Source organism: Epinephelus lanceolatus, chromosome 7 (genome assembly GCF_041903045.1).
Source record: "Epinephelus lanceolatus isolate andai-2023 chromosome 7, ASM4190304v1, whole genome shotgun sequence".
In the NCBI taxonomy this organism is placed as follows: Eukaryota; Metazoa; Chordata; class Actinopteri; order Perciformes; family Serranidae; genus Epinephelus; species Epinephelus lanceolatus.
Window position 1 is genome coordinate 32,463,617 of NC_135740.1, and position 16,582 is coordinate 32,480,198.

Sequence of the window (16,582 nt, forward strand, 5' to 3'; positions counted from 1 at the left end):
TAGCTTTTTTTGACTATTATGAAAAACTACGTCTGTATGATGACACCGGCTGTCAGAACAACGCGCTCTGTGATTGGTTGAGCTACTTCCTGTTTCCTGTCGTCCATTCATACACGTGAAGGTCAGCTTTTAGAGCCATACGGTGTTCATAATTGGCAAAATATTGCCCTTAGGACCCCTTTTAAGCAAAATATGGACGGCCAGGGAGCGACAGCCGACCCTCAGCTTCAGCACTTCATCGAAATCGAGTCTCAGAAACAGAGATTTCAGCAGCTGGTGCATCAAATGACTGAGGTTTGCTGGGTAAGATCAACTTAAGCTAACTAGCATCACAGCTCTGCGAGTTAAACATATGTGTCCGCAGCTAGAAGTGATAGCTGGCTTGTCCTGTGTTGTCATAAAAGTTTGAGATGCTTGTGTAATTCGCTGTGGTCACATAATGATGTATAAATGTATACATTAGCTTACGTTTGTGAACCATAGCACTCCATGAGTGATTCGTTCATATAGCGTTAGCATTCCGTACACAAACCTAGAGGGTAAACAAAGGGTTATGTTTACCTGCCATTCAGCTGTTGGTTGTGTTCTCAAGTGTCTTTGTGTTCTTTAAAATGTCTTTTTCTGTCCGGGACGATAAAATGTTTATGAAATACACGTTTAGATCTATACTGCTAGCATGCTATGACCGTTAGTTAGCCGGCCTGCTAGCTAGCGCAGCTTAGAGTGTGTAAATGTTGGATTTAAACGTTGGTTTCGTCCATGACAAACATTTTAACATACCGGACTGAAAGTAGACATCTTCGAAACCAAGAAAATACACCGACTTTCCAAGCTGCTGCCATAAAACGGGTTTTAAACGGTTTTTAACTTCCCTCCTCTGTTTGTGATTGGAGCGTTGCGCGAGCGTATCATTTAAATAACGTAGTGCTGAGGTCACAGCTGGTGCAAGGGCACGCGCTGCTGTCAGATAACCAGTACACGCTGCAACGTTAATTCATCATGGTTTTAACAGGCTAGCTCCTGTGCTAAATGTGATGCGCTATGTGTAACACACCGTGTCTCATTGGTGTCTGTCTCTGTCTGTCCCCAGGAGAAATGTATGGACAAACCAGGGCCAAAGCTGGACTCAAGGACAGAAGTGTGCTTCGTTAACTGTGTGGAGAGGTTTATTGACACCAGCCAGTTCATCCTAAACAGACTGGAACAGACTCAGAGGAGCAAGGGCTCTTTCTCTGACTCCATGGCAGACTGAGAACTGTCTCCAGAGGGACTGACGAGACACATGGCTCCACGGCCAGGCCTGACAAAGTTGTCTGTAATGAACTGTCCGTTCAACTGGGAAAAAAAAAGAACAATATGAAGTGTTACTTTTGATACAAGTGCCTCAGATTAATATAGGTGCAGAAGTCTTGCTTGTCCTCCACTTAGCGGAATATGAGTGTTAAAAACACTAAGCTTGTGGTCCTGCAGTGACCTTGTTTTTCACAAGTCAAACTGTGAAACTGAACTTGAATGTGTTGATATCCGCTGCTCTAACAAGTGTGAGAGTGCAGAAAGACATCTGGGACACTCAGCTTCAGCCAGCTGTTTTTGACAGCTACAAGGACTACACCACACACTCTGCTGTAATTTAACAAAAGTAACAGTGTCTTCCCGAAAGCGAAGGCAGTAGGTACTGGACTGTACATATGCAATAAACACAATGCCAAATAATTCTGTCTCTTTTGGAAAAAAAGAGTAGTCAAGTTGTGTCGTAATTATGTTTTAATCAGCATTATCAAACACATAAAAAGTTAATTTACATCAGAGATATGTTACAGCTTGGCACATGTTGGGAATTAATCCACGCAGGGAAAAACATTCTTTGGTGCAGGTTGTATATAATACTGAGGTATTACTCATCTTACTCAAACTTGTTCATCATCAGCAGATGATTGAAATGCATTCAGGGCATTTTTTTGCATTTACACTGGTTGTAAAATCATCATTTGTACAATATGCTTAGTTAAAGGTGCAACCTATAAATAAGGTTATTGGTTTCAGTAACAGAAGGCACAGTCTGGTTTACGTAGGCTACTATTCAACCTTCAATTAATTTTTTTTAACTTGATAAACTGTAAAAAAAAAAAATTTACACAGCAGTGCGACAAACATTCACGTTGATATAAATTATACTTTAGATTCTAATACTGTCCTGTCTTTTTTTAACTAAAGATGTGGATGTACCGTCATGGTCAAGAAATCCAGTGTGCTGACAGAAACATTTTGTTCACTTTGGGCAACTTTGTTCATCCAGTGCGTACTGCATTGTTTAAGACCGACTCAAGACTCCGATTTAGTAAACTAACTTGTCACACTGACTACGTTTACATACACACTAATATTCCACTACGAATGTAGCATTTTCCAATGAAGACGTGGGATATGCCGTTACTATTCCGGTTTTAACAGCATTCCTTAAACATGTAGACAGCTTGTTCTGAACATGCATCTAAAGTGGGGTTTTTACTGCAGCTGACGACATATAGCCTTTTGTCCGTTTACAGCTGGCTCTGTGCGTTACCATGCATGTGTTATACACAAACAGCTTGCAAAGACAGAGATGCAACCCCAAAAGAAATGCCCACATTTCTGGTTAGAAGGAGAAACAGACCTTCTTTTAAACACAAAGAAAGACTTGGATGTCAGCAGGTTTTTGGAGATGTGCAAATGTCGCAACGCCGACCTTTTCAGGAAGGTGGTTGCAGGAATAAAAAGGGAGATTGTGTTTGCACAGTCGAACAAGTACGCCACTGTGGAGAACTTATTTTGACACAAGGAGGCAAATGGCACAAGCAACCCCAGCTGTTCCACTTTTCCATATTTTCACCCAATACAGGACATGTTACTGGGTATTTATTTTCATTAGCCATGGAAACAGCCATGTCTTATAGGAGTAGCATTCCTAAGGGCAAAAATTGGAATATTTTGTGCATGTAAACATAAAGCTGTACTGTGCATTAAAGTTTAAGAATTGCAAAAAGCAATTTTCCTCAGTAGTGACAACACTATCGGTCCCCCTTACGGAGCCCTCTGATGCATACCCCAGCCCCCCTTTGAGCCTCCCTCTCTGGGCAGCTTCACATCATCCTCTGCTATCATGTCGTGGCTGGGAAGAGCCACATAAGGCTGCTGCCCCCACGGAGAGCCCTGAGGACCCTTCCTCAGGTAGAGTGGGAGGGAATCACAGTTAAATGTAATGTCCTTGAAGGCGTGGAGGAGGAAGATCCCCAAAATGATGGTGAGGAACCCGCTAATTGTTCCCACGATCCCGTCAGTGGTCATTCTCAACCATTCCTTGAAGAGGATGGCTGAGCAGGCCATGACGGCGGTGGTGAAGAAGACGTAGTATATGGGAGTGACCATGGAGGTGTTGAAGATGTCGAGCGCTTTGTTCAAGTAACTGATTTGAACGCTGATGCAGATTACCAGGCAGATGACTAAAGACCAGAACAGGGGTTCCTTCAGCACTGCTGTCCCAGCAAACAGCTCCTTAATGCCAATGCCCAGGCCCTTGACACAAGACACAGACAGGGAGCCAATCACAGAGCAGATCAGGATGTAGACCAGCACATTCTTCTGTCCAAACTGCGGCGCCACAGCAAAGATAAGAACCAGGCTGCTTCCCACAACGCACACAGCAAACACAATGAAACCTAGTGGGAGCATTTGAGAATGAGTTAGTACCCTGGAAAAAAAAGTCAATCCCTTATCTGGGATGCAGTTTCCACAGCAGGGTTAATGAGATCACACTGAGAAAGAGCTGGTCCTACCTGGGTCTTTGAGCTTTTCAGCCATGGCACTGAGAGAGGCCACCTCCTCCTCCTGTGGGGCATGGATCACCATCACAGTGGAGCCCAAGACACACAGCAAACAACCGATCTTCCCGTGCACATTCAGCCTCTCGTTCAGAAAGTAAGAGGAGAGCACAGCACTAGGGGGAAAAACAAATGTTGCAAACTCAGAGAGTGAACACAAATGTTGCTACTGCATATTAAAAGGGTTAATCTGGTAACATTCTATATTTCCATTGTTATCATATCTCGTGAAAAGACCAAAACCAGTAATGCATTAGCCAGCATCTCAGTAATTATGATTTCCACTTCTCTGGCTCTCAGCCAGAAATCTATTTTTCTTAAAGAAGAGGTAAGTCTTTAACAATGAGTTAAGTTTAAAACATATACTTTAATTTTAAATGTTTTAAACTGGCTACATTATTCCCTTACACAGCTGGGCACTGTAGCATTTAGCATAGATTGCTCAAACAGGAGTAAATATCATAGTTAGACTATTTTCTATTGCAGATTTAGTGCTCCAGTGCAGTGGTTTCCAACCTGCGGGTCCCAAGCTACATCTAAAGGGTCACCAGGTGAATAGGAGGAATAGGGAAAATGTTGTTACACAAAACTAGATTTATTTTATTGACTATTATATGCTTTTTGCTTAGTTTGAAAGGGAAAAAACTGGTTTGAACTGGTCACAAATCACACCAACACTAAGGCAAAAACCTGTGATGAGGGGTCACAAGGAGACATTCAGTACATTTACATGCAGCTTGAGAAGAACGAATTATTGGCTCAGTCCAACTGAAACTGGACTATCGGTACCTCGACTAACACACCTAGATAATTCGACTGAAAATCAAACTATTGCTGCATGTATCCACTTAGTCCGACTGGAATCGGACTCTGCATTCTGCGCATGCACCACTTTTTCTTTCGCGGGCTTTCACCCGGAAGAAGAAGGAGATGACGTAGCAGCAGTTCAGTATATAACAGTGCAGTAACTCTCGGAAAAACAAACACCATGGCGACCGAGAAGCAGAAGACGCACTTCTGGTCAGACGAGGAAACTCCATCCATCTCTGCCATCCTCATTCGTCGTTTGCTTCCTCTGTGGGTCAACCGGAACTGGTTCATTACGCACTATATTAAAAAGGACACAGCACGCCTATCAGCCGTACTTGGTCAGAAATTCAATTTTCTCTTCTGCATGTAAACTCAGACAAGATGAGAAGTCCAACTTGACTGATGAGCTGAGCTATGAGCTTTGCACGACTACTGCATGCATGTAAACGTAGTGACTACTTTAGTTTACAGGGTTCACAAGTCAAAAAGATTGGAAACCACTGCAGTTGTGAGTATTTACATGACCAGAATGGTGTACATGGAACTGACTCAAAATAAGCTACCAGTACCCATGTTCTTGGTAAGAAGGGAACATGTGACCCTGTGTGACAATGTGGCTCCATAATGCATATTACTTAGGTTATGGATGATACTGGAGGTCTACAATATACAGGAATAGCTATAATAGGCTTTGGCTATACAGACACTGACTTAGTTAGTGGGCTCAATCCATTTATACATTTGGTCTCTTTACAAGATTTATTGACAGTAAGACATAACATTGAGATGACTGGGAGTATCTGTATCAAACTAAGCAAAAGTCGTGAAAACATCTGTGGCATGAAAAACTGCAAAAAATAAAACTCAAGGCAATTACCTTACAAGTACACTCAGTGCTCCAAGAGGAGTCACCAGTGTGGCCGGCGCAAATGCATAAGCAGCGAAGTTAGCAGCCTCTCCGGTTCCCACTAGAACACAAACACGACCATCAGTGTACACATAGTCACAACTGGTGCAGCTGGTTAAAGGTTAAAAAATTATTCTCTTCAAACCCACATGTGCAAATGTGCTCTTTGAGGAATGTGCACTTCAAAGATATGGTGTGGGTTCTGCATCAACTGCAGCGTCACCAGTAAAAAATACCAAACCCACAAGAGCCTCATTTCCACTTGGAAAAACAAAGACCACAATGTTTCTAGGCACGGCTGGTGAGGAGTGTCACCAAGTGAGAAAAGAAACAGCTGACCATGTCAACCATTTTCCAGAACTAAGTGTGAAGATCGTTTACTTACTTGAAATAAGTCCTGCCCACCACAGCCATTCTTTCAGGTAAGCATACCCCCCTTGACCTGTGACATACAGAAAACAAAACTGGAGTACATGTCGTAGTAACAGGTACAGGTTTCTCACTTAAAATACTTAAATGTAGGTTAGAGGGCCATTGGCTTGTTTAACACACTTCATATCAAAACTTCAATCATCCTAATAACAGCATGTTTAGAGTCTTATTGGACTTAAATGTTACGTTTACACAGACCTTGTAATATAGCGTGTGCTATAGCGTTTTATTCTAATATTCATGAGTCCATCAAGACATACCTTCCCTCCAAGTTATTCTGTACCTATAAAGTGCCCTTATCTTTTACTCCATATCATCAAGGAGGGATATAGCTAAAGCTACAGTACAGATACTGTACAGATATACACACAAATCATGTGACTATCTTATAAAACATGATGCAATGTTATAGATTAAACTATCCAACAATATATAAAAAGGAGCTGAAATAAGTTCCAGGTACAACAGGAAACTGTTGCTTACGCAGTAACACATCACTTATATATTGTAATACATAAAGATAGAGCTACAATGATTACTCAATTAGTAATCCATTAATAGTTTGAGTCATTTTTCAAATCATAAAAGTGAAACATAACCAGTCCCTGCCTCTAAAAGGTAAGGTTTGTTGCTTGTTTTTGTTCTTATGCGATTGTGTCTTGACTGTAGCCAAACAATGAATCGATTAATCGAGAATATATTCCACAGTTCTCCTACATAATGTGTACTTTTACTTTTAATACTACGTGTTTATTTTAATCTTTTAATCATGAAGCTTCCACATTGTATACAATGTAGTTAACTTACTAAGTTACCATTTCTCCCAGCACTGACCTTTTAATAAACAGGTAAATTTAAGTTTCGTTTTGATAAAGCTCACCGTACCTGCTCGCATTGAACCCTTGCTGGCCAATCGCAGCAGGCCTTTCTTCTTCAGGATGAAACTGGCACCGATGAAGACGCTCGAGCTCACCGCCAGAGAGAGGCCGATGTAGAAGTCCAAACGGTTCACTTCCATCTGAAATGACGTTATCACACAAAGTAAAGTCCCGACATGTGTTTAGCTAAATAACTGAACTTCTATAAGACACGAATACTTCGGGAACTTGTCATTAGTTGAGCAACAGGCACCCCATGTTTAACATCACATGATTGGCTGACTCCCTGATGACACGACGTTAAAACTCGCCTTGTAGACGGTTAAAAATACTAAGAAATGAAAAATGAACGACTTATCCAACTTAATTTGGGTTTAGTTAAGTTTAAAACACTGTTCAACTGCCGCTTAAACTTACAGTTTCTAAAATGTTTTACCTCCGTTGTCACGTCAACCCCATTCGTCGTAGTGAAATGACGGTACTTCCGGGTAGTTGCCTAGGAAACCGCAAGGAGGGAGGAGGCTTTCTTCCGGTCCTGTCAAAGTATGTTGCTACTACATCTCCTCCTGTTAGCCTATTAATTAGATTTTGATTAATTTGACCTGAAAACAACATTGAATGTGTAAAAGTATGGAAAAGTGTCTTCTTTCCTGACATTTTCAACATGCTACAAACATATTACTTTTCTACTACGCCCGAACATCAAGTATTTTATTTTGTATACACTCCAGATCATCGCTAACAACCTTGGTGAATGTGGAGAAGTGTCTATCTTCAAAGCAAAAGTTATTGGGGACAACATTCTTTCAGACTGCAATTCAAGCTGCCACAAAATGTATCCCTGTCTATAATGCACAGATGATGCCCGACCATCTTGTATATTATTTTGTATGAACTGTGGATCATAACTAATAACCTTGGTGAATATGGATTAGTTTCTTCTTTCCCAACATAAGTGTAGGGTAATACACATTTTTAGGCTGCAGTGAAACCAGTGCTGGGTAGGTCACGTTTCCCTGTTAAAAATGTAATCAGTAATTTAATTATTTTTATTTACATTACTTCAAAGTAATGTAACTTATTACACTGGATCAAACGTCTTAAACTGGGCAATAAAGCTGAAAAGACCTAAGAACAAATATTTCAACCAGGCAGCGTCCCAACACTTTGTTGACCCTTGTCGTCCAGAAATGGGCCTATACCAGAGGAGGGCAATCCTGCACAAAGAAAATATACATAGCAACAGATTTTATCTTTTATTCTACTTATAAGCTTTTAACTGAAAAGATTATTATTATTATTATATTTGGATGTAACCCATCTAATCACCAACATTTCGATTAGAACCTGTAACTGAATCACACATTTTTCTTCTCAGTAACTGTGATAGATTACAGTTACTTCATTTTGTATTTTACATTACATAATGCCATTACATATAAGTAGTTACTCCCCAACACTGATTACAATCTGCCACTGAATGTATCACCTAATGCAGATAGCACCCTACTATCCAGGATTTTATTTTGTATATGCTTCTAACCATGGTAAATATGTAAAATGTTACTCCTGTGGCATCAAGAATGACAATATTTCCTGCTTCGGGCTAAAAAAAAAAAAAAAATGTGTGCACACTTAATGTCTGAAACAGGAAAACACAAATTGACACTTCTCAGGAAGACATCACGAAGCACATGTGACTTACATGTTGTCATAATTAATTTACCCTGCCTTGTTCTGTCTCACTCTCTTGTTCTGCTGCTCCTTACTATTCCAATAAAGTTATTTAAAAAAAAAAAAAAGAAAACACTCCCCATATATCCATTCACCGGCTTCTACCGTAAAAATGATGCTTGACTAATTTTAAACTTCATGTCAAGTTATTTATCACATCTGAAGAAGTAAATAAAACTGACAACTTCCGTATAGCGTTGCAAAGAGAGCCCTCGTAATCTGATTGGTTGTTGGTATTCGTCACGCACCATGCCGCGTTTTGATTGGCCGAATTATTTGTTGTCTTCAGAAACCGGAAGCAGCGCTAACCTTGATATGCGAGCAAAACACACGTGCTGCTAGGTTATTAATTAAGCTTTAGATTAAACGATAATGCCAATTTAATCGATCATATTTACCAGGACGACTATAGGATCTTTCAGTATTTTACCGACAGTGATTACGGTTCTCTGCTGATATTTTAGTGTACGAAAACTCTTGTCTTTTAGCTAGCTAAATCAATGGCTAACACTTGACTTTACTGCACTCCTTGGACTCAAATATCTTCGGTAGACTTCATGTGGACGTCCCCTTCTCTCCAATGATGAGGACCCCTTTTCTGTTTGTCACCAGAAGCTGTCAGGCTGTTCACAGGCTGCAACAAAACCCATTTTTCTCACCGGTTTCAGCTCTGTCGAGACACCAGAGGATCTCTGCGTTGAGATACACGAGCACCCACTTCTGCAAAGACGACAGGAGCTACTACATAACCACTCCCATCTTCTATGTCAACGCTTCTCCTCATTTAGGACACCTGTATTCAGCTGTGATAGCCGACTGCTTACACAGGTACAAGCTGCTGCAGGGCTTCAACTCAAAGTTTGCAACAGGTAAATCCTCCATTGACCAAAATATATGTAACAGTTGGTGCTGTTGAGGGTTGTTTTCTTTTGTATATTACAGTCATTGTAAAGCTTATATTATGAATCGGTGCACAGCAATTATAATATGTGTGTAAATATGACATTCCTAATAGAACCAAAGAGATTGACGGACAATTGGAAACAAGTTTCATAGTCAGTAAAGTCATTTTTCAAGCAAAACCTTTGATAGTTCCAGCTTTTCACAGATGAGAATTACTGTTTCTTCTCTTTTATATCATTGTAAAGTCAATACCTCTAGTTTTTGGACTATTAGTCATACAAAACAAAGAATTTTAATGGTCACTTTTATCAAATTTTGCCATTTTATAGACAATAAATCAAAATACTAAGCAAATAATAATAATACACCCTATTATCTTGCATCTCAGGTACAGACGAACATGGCTTGAAAATCCAACAAGCTGCTGAAGCTGCGGGAAAAGATCCCCTGACCTTCTGTACCGATGTGTCTGAGAAATTCAAACATCTCTTCGGCAGCTGCAACATATCATATACAGACTACATAAGAACCACTGAGCAGAGACACCGTCATGCTGTGGAGCATTTCTGGTCAGTACTCAGGAACAAAGGGCTCATCTATAAGGGGAGTTATGAAGGCTGGTACTCCACCCAAGATGAAAGCTTCCTCACGGCATCGCAGGTGGCCGATGCTTTGGACTCTCAAGGGACGGAGATCAAGGTATCGCAGGAGAGTGGCCACAAGGTAATTTGAGCGAACATTAGGATGATAGCACAAGTGTGATTTAGTGGAGATGAATGAGTGTACACTTTAAAAGGCATGAGCGGTTACCAGGCAGGGAGGGTGCCATTGAGTTGCATCATGGTAAATGTAGAACCTTGTGTTTTTTGTTGCTTTTAGGGACTAACTTCAGTCACATCTCTACTGTTTTACAGGTGGAGTGGATGAAAGAGGAGAACTACATGTTCCGTCTGTCTGCGTTTCGGCCTCAGCTGCTTGACTGGCTCAGAGAGAATCCCAGGGCCGTACAGCCTGAGCATTTCTACCAGTCTGTCCTCCATTGGCTGCAGGAGGACCTCCCTGACCTCTCTGTCTCCCGGCAGAGAAGCCGCCTCCAGTGGGGCATCCCGGTGCCAGGCGACAATGAACAGACCATCTATGTGTGGCTAGATGCTCTGGTGAACTACCTCACAGTAGCTGGCTATCCAGATAAACATGACCAGTGGTGGAACGTGGCCCACCACATTGTCGGAAAGGACATTTTAAAATTTCATGCCATCTACTGGCCTGCTTTTCTTCTAGGGGCCGGACTGCCGCTGCCACAGACGATACATGTGCACTCCCACTGGACAGTAGGAGGAAAGAAGATGTCTAAGAGTTTAGGTAATGTTGTAGATCCTCTTGAACGCTCACAGATGTTCACAACTGATGGTATGAGGTATTTTCTTCTGCGTCAGGGTGTCCCAGACTCAGACTGTGATTACACAGACAACAAAGTTATCAAGCTGCTCAACGCAGAGCTCGCTGACTCTCTGGGTGGTCTGCTGAACCGCTGCACAGCTCCAGCTCTTAACCCAGCTCAGGTCTATCCCCTTTTCTGCCCTCAGTCGTTCGGAAGGGAACAGGGAGGCAGGGCTGTGGTTGAAGACTACCACATGTTGGATGCTGTGAAAAATCTCCCCACTGTGGTGGAGCAGCACTATGAGAGCATGCATGTGTACAAAGCTCTGGAGGCCATCAGTGCCTCTGTGAGGCTCACCAACGGGTTCGTTCAGCGTCATGCACCTTGGAAGCTGGACAGATCGGACAGTAAAGACCAGCGCTGGTTGGACACCATCATCCATGTCTCCCTCGAATGCCTGAGGATTTATGGCACACTCCTCCAGCCAATAGTGCCAGAGATTTCTAACAAGCTGCTGTCCAGACTTGGGGTGCAACCAGGCGAGAGGAGCTGGGCAGACGTGAACTTCCTGCCGAGGTATCAGGGAATGGACTGTCCCTTTGAGGGGAGAGCACTAGGATCTGACTCTGGTGTGCTTTTTAGTCGCTTGGAAAGTGAGAAGGCAGATAAACAGAAACCTACAAAAACAAAGAAGGCAGCAAACTAGACATGAGGGATTGTTTTATATAATTCCCTGTTCACCACTTCAGTCAATAAAGAAATAAAAACTATTGTGGCTGTTTTCACTTCATCTTCTCAAGATCTGTTAGATGGTAACAACTCTGCTTCATCAATATCTCCCACACCCTCCCTTTTATTTTCCTGTCAACTGTCAGGGGCCCTATATCGTCAAAGGTCTAGTGTGTAGGATTTAGTGGCATCTAGTGGTGACGGTGCAAATTGCAATCAACTGAAACCTTCCATGTGCCAAGCGTGTGCAACTGTGTTGGCTGATGCAAATGACCCAATCTAGAGCCAGTGTTTGATTTGTCCATTCTGGGTTACTATTAAAACAACATGGCTCACCCCATGAAAGAGGACCTGCTCCATATGTTGATATACGTCTCTCTCGAAGGTGATGAAAACAATTCTTAGTTTCAAGTGATTATACACTAAAGAAAACAGAATTAGGAATATTATATTCAATTTCTGCCAATAAATCCCCCTAAATCCTACACACTGAACCTTTAACAATTCGATTAGTGAGTTAAGTCTGATGACATCACATCATAGCAGGAAAAGCCCACGAACACCGTCATTTGAATTGGAATCAATTAATGGCCAATTAATCATCTCAACAGGAGATGTAATAGTTGCCATAATTTAGAATCACGAGACTTTGACCATGTCACTTTAAACTTGTCTCACATAGCCAGACCTATTTTCTTGCTTTGTTTTAACGGTATCATAATTCTTCGTACACTTAAAACTAATCCTAACAGCACCATGCCCAGGATGAACAACAGTGACAGAAGCAAACTTTTTTTGGACGAACACTGGGAGGCAAATCAATAGGATTAAGATAGCACCACGTAAAATATTAAAAGATGCAATGATGTAATAAAAGTATTGACAGGTGCATACAAACTTACCCCCTCCAAAACAGTCTCCAGAGTTTACAAAAATGTAATGGAGGGAATACTTTGCATGTGAAACTGAAATGGGAAGTAGAACTGATTACTGATCTGCAAACCTCCACCAGCTCCAAAAGATGGAGAGAATTTGGCTGAAAGAATAGATTTTTTTTTCACACCATATACAAAATCAAACAATCAGGGAAACAACAGCACTGCTGGAGACTCTGTGGCCAGGCAAATGCCAATCACTCACATATATTTTGGTTATGTATGAACTACAAACATTATGGGATGGGATTATTCTGATTCTTGAGAGTTTTAGGTTACAAGATCCAAAGGGACCCACGGATTGTGTACTTGGGATTAATAACAGGACGTTATTCATTAAAAGGATGCTTATCTGTTCAAAATCTGTATACTGGCATGCAAAAAGGCCAGCACTAGGACACATGACCCTCCAACTCCAAGACAATGGATGGACATTGTAGAGGAACTATATTCCATGGGGAAAATACCTGACCTTTCACCTGAGGACTAAAGCAAGCAGCGCTGGAATAAAGTGACAGACTATAAGAGAAATGAGGCATTGTTTAGTCAGGTGGTCTGAAGACATTTATCAAAAAGTTGTAAACGAAGGCAGTGGTCCCCCCTCCAATGTTTTGTTAATTGAATGTTTGAAAAATTAAAGTTTAACAAAAGAACATTAAAAGGTGTTTCGCATGTAGGTTGCTAGCTTGAAAATTGTTGTTTTATGCACAGCAATACAACAAGCGTGGAGATAGGAATGGCTATGTAAGACTAGTTTTACATAGCAATGGGGAATTTAAAAACAGACAAACAGGTGATGGAAAGGGAGAAGAATTCCATCTCAAATAGGGAGCCAATGGCGGACTTTACACGCAGTCTACATCCTGCGAGTCAGACTAGTTACTCTCGTGTGCAGGATTTAGTGGCATCTAGTGGTGAGGTCGCAGACTGCAACCAACTGAAACTTCTCCCATGTGCCAAGCATGTTGAAGAACTATGATGGCCAACACAAACATGCAAATGGCCCTATCTGGAGCCAGTGTTTGGTTTGTCTGTTCTGGGCTACTGTAGAAACAACATGGAGGACTCCGTAGGAGAGGACCCGCTCCATATGTAGATACAAATAGCTCATTCTAAGGTAATGATGACACTCTTCTTAGCTTCCGGTGATTGTATACTGATAAAAACATAGTTCGGAATATTGTATTTCATTTCTGCCACACACCAAACCTTTAACACTGACTTATTTTTTTTCGGATGACAGCAAACTTGTCTGATAGAACAAATCCTTTGATCCCCACTTCATCATTGAATAATTTCATTGACACTTTTAAAATACAGTATACAAGCAGCCAACACAAGTACAAGACATAAAAACTGACATGATTTTTTTAATGAGAAATACACGAAACTGAAAAAATTGTACAAATTGAAATAAAATAAAAAAAATTGCATTATTCTTATAATTTCTGGTACTTTTTTACATAGACTTTTCCATTATTAACCATTATCTGTTTACTTCAGAGCAGGATCCCTCTTCTTCGATAATCCATAATTACAGGACTGAAGTCAAGATATTTTCTGATCGTCGCCTCAGTGGTCGAGATGGAATTTGGTTCATCGGTTTGGTGGTCCTTTGTGCCTAGAACAGTCTCCCCTCCTATCGGCCTACACGGGACTGGACACATTCATCTGCCAATCTACAGAGCTGGGCCTCGCCACATAACGAGGGGACTATTCTTCACACACTACTAAGAACAAGCACGATCAGTAATATGAGTTGGTGCCCTGTCCTGGTTGTGTATCTGAAAAGAGTGGGAAAGTTTTATTATAAACACGAAATCTGTGCATCATTACAAAGAGATGGAAATAATGACAGCACAATGATGGGGCAGAAATGACATTTCAAAGTTTGTGACTCACTTGAAAGTTGTTGTTGCAGCTGTCTGACCAGAGCTGCAGTCTGCTGCTGCTGTTGAGTCTGTTGCATTCCCTGGCGTGGGAACTAAAACACAGACATACATCGTCATTAAAGCAATTTCTGATGTTTTATACATCGCATATATGTAACATTACTAACAGTCATTTTGCAAAGCGCATACCAGATCAGTCCCTGACATTTTAGGCAACCAGTGATGTTGATTCATTTTAAAACGCTATCAGTATTCATGCAGAGTTTTCACCAAACTTCTAATGGGCCATTTAAGGAGGCAACAATGTCTGCAATTTTAAGAACTGGCCACCAGAAAAACATCCCATTTACAAGCAATACATGATGACTTTCAAACTTTCATTTCTGGGTGTCAGAATGTCTTGAACGCACCAACAGGAAGCTACCAAAATGATCCCAAAACAGTCGATATAAAGCGGGATTTATACTTCTGCGTCAACGCCGGAGCCTACGCCATTGCCTGACATGCACCTCCCCAGAAATGTAACTACACGTCGTAGCGATGCAGACCTCCCGATTATTTGTGTAAGATTAAAACCATTTTCCTCAGTGGAAACTTTAGCTTAAAAAAGTACACAGTGATGCACACACATTTAATTGGGTAAAACATGCAAAACTACTAGCATTACATTTCATTGTAAAGCATAGATTAACACGTCTACAATAATAGTGACAGATAATTAAAGTCTGTATAGTAAAACACATCTTGAGCTTTTATCATACTAGCACCTGGACTAATGGCGGTCCCTGTCACCTAGACTGGACTTACCATGGGTTGCTGTGGGGGCAGCGGCTGCATGCCCAGGCCCTGGTTCTGTTGCTGTCCTGGTGGCGGCACCGCTGACACCTGCTGCTGCTGCTGCTGCTGCTGTGGAACTTGTTGTTGAGGAGGAACCTGCTGGGGCTGGACCTGTTGTTGTTGCTGCTGCTGTTGTTGTTGTTGCTGCTGCTGTTGTTGAACTTGTTGGGCCTGCTGCTGCTGTTGTGATAACGTCAGAAAGATATGATGGTTATTGTTTGGGGAGCACACTGTCATTTTGTATTTTATCAAAGCACTCTTAAATATAATAATTTCTACTGGGAAAAACTCTATAAACTCAGCCAAAACATAGCTGAAGACCTGGATAAACTTTTGATAAAGTGACGTACTCTGAGTGCTTGTTGTCTGAGGTACTGCTGCTGCTGCTGCTGCTGCTGCTGCTGTTGCTGCTGCTGCTGCTGCTGCTGCTGTTGTTCTGCCAGCATCTGATTGGGCCTCAGGCCGGGATGGACGCCTTGGGCTCCCATGTGACTGAGACTGTGCATGATGGCATTCTGCTGGATGGGCTGGTGGGCAAACCTGAGGGTTACAGAACAGGAAGAAGACATGTGGTTAGCAAAGACGCAAACCTTATAATGTAATGCAGCCTTCCTTGCAGCACAACACTGACCTCTGTGTGTTCTGCATATTGTGTGCGTAGCCTGGAGCCTGCTGGTGAACGTAACCACTGGGCCTTTGCTGCATTTGCCGAAGAGGATCCACCACAGATGGGTTGGTTCCAGGATGGGTGCCCTGGAAGTTCTGGTTCCCATAGGAGGGAGGAACTATACCACCACCTTGGGACGGATGCTGCTGCATCCCCATGTGTGATCCGTATGTGGTATAGCCCTGAGATATGTTCTGCACAAACAGACAATGTTCATGATTAAAACCAAGACAGAGAAGGAGACTATTGTTGATTTATTGATAGTGTCAGAGTCAGGATTTATTTAGTAAACCCAAACAAGACAAAGATATTTCTGTGTGGTTCGCGAACACTGATGGGGACATGATGAACAGAATCCTGTTTCAACAGCTTTTTAAATTCTAGAGCATTACAGTGTATAAATAAAGGTGTCAGATAACATATGTTTTCTGAGAATAGAGGTGTCCGATGACAAATGCATTTCATGGCAAAACAAAAGCAACAAAAATAGACTTACCTGAGATGCCTGCATTGACGTATACGGTTGGTTAGGTGTTATTTGTCTTATCTGCTGCCCTATCATGCTCTGATTCTGAAAAGAGAGACAACAAGTCAGTAAATAGTTACGATTCAATGTCCTG

General features: G+C 41.6%; 4 protein-coding genes across 4 annotated transcripts in view; 2 read left to right on the top strand and 2 right to left on the bottom strand.

Moving 5' to 3' along the window:
* Window positions 1-72: 72 nt before the first annotated feature.
* On the top strand, window positions 73-1,392 carry timm8a (translocase of inner mitochondrial membrane 8 homolog A (yeast)). The gene is made up of 2 exons (XM_033633893.2): window positions 73-303; window positions 1,091-1,392. The coding sequence occupies exons 1-2, from the start codon at window positions 193-195 to the stop codon at window positions 1,250-1,252; spliced, it is 273 nt and encodes a 90-aa protein (XP_033489784.1). The 5' UTR covers window positions 73-192; the 3' UTR covers window positions 1,253-1,392.
* Window positions 1,393-1,746: 354 nt separating this feature from the next.
* Window positions 1,747-7,442, bottom strand: LOC117260744 (magnesium transporter NIPA2). The gene is made up of 6 exons (XM_033632814.2): window positions 7,321-7,442; window positions 6,892-7,024; window positions 5,960-6,016; window positions 5,545-5,635; window positions 3,813-3,973; window positions 1,747-3,695 (listed from the first exon to the last, which is right to left on the bottom strand). Exons 2-6 carry the CDS (start codon window positions 7,022-7,024, stop codon window positions 3,061-3,063), a joined length of 1,077 nt encoding a protein of 358 aa, XP_033488705.1. The 5' UTR covers window positions 7,321-7,442; the 3' UTR covers window positions 1,747-3,060.
* A 966-nt stretch (window positions 7,443-8,408) lies between these two features.
* mars2 (methionyl-tRNA synthetase 2, mitochondrial) lies at window positions 8,409-11,672 on the top strand. Its single transcript, XM_033632720.2, has 3 exons — window positions 8,409-9,487; window positions 9,910-10,244; window positions 10,436-11,672. Exons 1-3 carry the CDS (start codon window positions 9,199-9,201, stop codon window positions 11,606-11,608), a joined length of 1,797 nt encoding a protein of 598 aa, XP_033488611.2. The 5' UTR covers window positions 8,409-9,198; the 3' UTR covers window positions 11,609-11,672.
* A 2,244-nt stretch (window positions 11,673-13,916) lies between these two features.
* Window positions 13,917-16,582, bottom strand: part of med12 (mediator complex subunit 12) — a 33,002-nt gene continuing 30,336 nt past the window's right edge. Inside the window, exons 38-43 of the mRNA XM_033633320.2 lie at window positions 16,459-16,533; window positions 15,927-16,156; window positions 15,646-15,835; window positions 15,266-15,475; window positions 14,469-14,550; window positions 13,917-14,350 (exon numbers count right to left, since the gene is read on the bottom strand). Coding sequence (XP_033489211.2) covers window positions 14,313-14,350; window positions 14,469-14,550; window positions 15,266-15,475; window positions 15,646-15,835; window positions 15,927-16,156; window positions 16,459-16,533 — 825 coding nt within the window. The 3' untranslated portion in view covers window positions 13,917-14,312. The remainder of the gene's footprint in view (window positions 14,351-14,468; window positions 14,551-15,265; window positions 15,476-15,645; window positions 15,836-15,926; window positions 16,157-16,458; window positions 16,534-16,582) is intronic.